At 36.2% G+C, this 1640-nt stretch overlaps 1 protein-coding gene across 1 annotated transcript in view; it reads right to left on the bottom strand.

The window, feature by feature from the left end:
• Positions 1-334: 334 nt before the first annotated feature.
• LOC118410123 (protein DEK-like) overlaps positions 335-1640 on the bottom strand; it is a gene marked incomplete in the record, with an annotated part of 11260 nt that continues 9954 nt past the window's right edge. Inside the window, 2 exon segments of the mRNA XM_035811644.1 lie at positions 335-748; positions 901-969. Coding sequence (XP_035667537.1) covers positions 737-748; positions 901-969 — 81 coding nt within the window.

Raw genomic sequence — 1640 nt, 5'->3', positions numbered from 1 at the left:
GTTGAATCACAGCAGAGGAATTTCTGGTTCTGCAGATTATATTCTTCGTTCCGTAGTTGATAGAGCTGTTTTGAAGTGAACAAAGCTAACTCAATCTGCAGACAGCCCTCCGTCACAATACTAGTATTAAAACTTTTGTGGTAGTTCTTCAGCATGACCAACAATACTTTAAAAAAAACTTTCAGCTTCTAAGAAGATTCTAGAGGGCTACAGCTTTTAGTGCAGTTACAGTCACAGGGTGCTCCTATTTCTCCAGCTTTTTTAGGATGAACTTATTAGTGATTGTTATGACATGTTCAGGGACAAGTAAGGACTGGCAACATAAACAAAGATGGCAAATTCTTAAAAATCCTTTAATAATAGACCACGCTACATAGTAACATACATTCTACAGCACAAGACAACACATACATTTAGAACTATGGTTTGTATTTGTATTGGAGTTCATGGCACTAGTAATTACCTCACTTGCGCTATTATGCAAATTCCTTGACCAGATTACAATACTATTTATAGTGGTCAATGATTAAGATGAAGGCTAGAAGAAAATACTTCTGATGCTAAAAACAGTTACCTAAATACTTTGTGAAAATAACAATAAAAAAGGAACAATTCTACACAGTCACATTGCATGATCTACAATGGAGAAGGAACGAGTTAAAAAATATGTTCTTGGTCAGTTGAGGCTAGGCTAGGTTACTGGGTCCCCTTTTCCTTCCATTTGCTGTTGGCACCTTCAGGAGATGATCTGCATGGAAACAAAAAATAGCTATCAGTACTTGATAGGGACATGATAATGGCCACTCAATGACATTCCATTAAGATTGTACAGAAGATGGGAATTATAAATCTTCAACAATTCCAACTATTTACAAACTGGACAACCAAGGGCATTCATACCGCTTTGACAGTGGACTTGATGAAGTCTTTCCTGTCTGTCAAGTCAAAGTCTGGATACTTCTCGTACACCTGGAAGCAATGTAGAGAATACAGTTTATTTCAAACCCACAGTTGTGTATCTCAAATCAACAAGAAATTAACATATAATCTAGGTACCGTATATTCTCGAATAAAGTACGCACCCCAATTAAAGTACGCAACCCTGATTTTGGACAAGTCTTAGACAGATCTTTGGGACTGACAGGTAAAATGGAAAAACTCAAATAAAGTACGCACCCCTTCTCCGCCAATTTTGAACAGACCTTTAACTGGATAAATTCAAATTTATGATGTTTTCCCCCGGTTCTTTTGCATAAGATAGCCTGGAGAATTGCCTACTGCAATTATAAAAATCACTGTGAACTGGTAGAAGAAATCGGGAAAAAACAGTTGTACAAGTCAAAGTCACTAACTCAAAAGGATTGTATGCAAATGCCAATCTTATGTAAATCATGTTTAGACAATTTCTTTGTTTCATGTTTAGGCAACTACAAGACAACAACAATGTGCATGTTTTGAAAAATTACTAGAAGTGTAGCTCCACCTTGCTTTATTTTAGGCTTTTTTTACCATTTCTCTGTGCAGTGACCTCAAATAAAGTACGCACCCCAAATTTGGCAACAAATTGTAGCACCTTTTCAATTTTGAAAAGTTAAAAAGTGCGTACTTTATTCGAGAATATTCGGTAAGCTATTTTGACT

This window comes from Branchiostoma floridae, chromosome 2 (genome assembly GCF_000003815.2).
Source record: "Branchiostoma floridae strain S238N-H82 chromosome 2, Bfl_VNyyK, whole genome shotgun sequence".
Classification (NCBI taxonomy): Eukaryota; Metazoa; Chordata; class Leptocardii; order Amphioxiformes; family Branchiostomatidae; genus Branchiostoma; species Branchiostoma floridae.
Note: the sequence above shows the minus strand (reverse complement) of the source record. Positions and strands in the feature narration are given on the sequence as shown.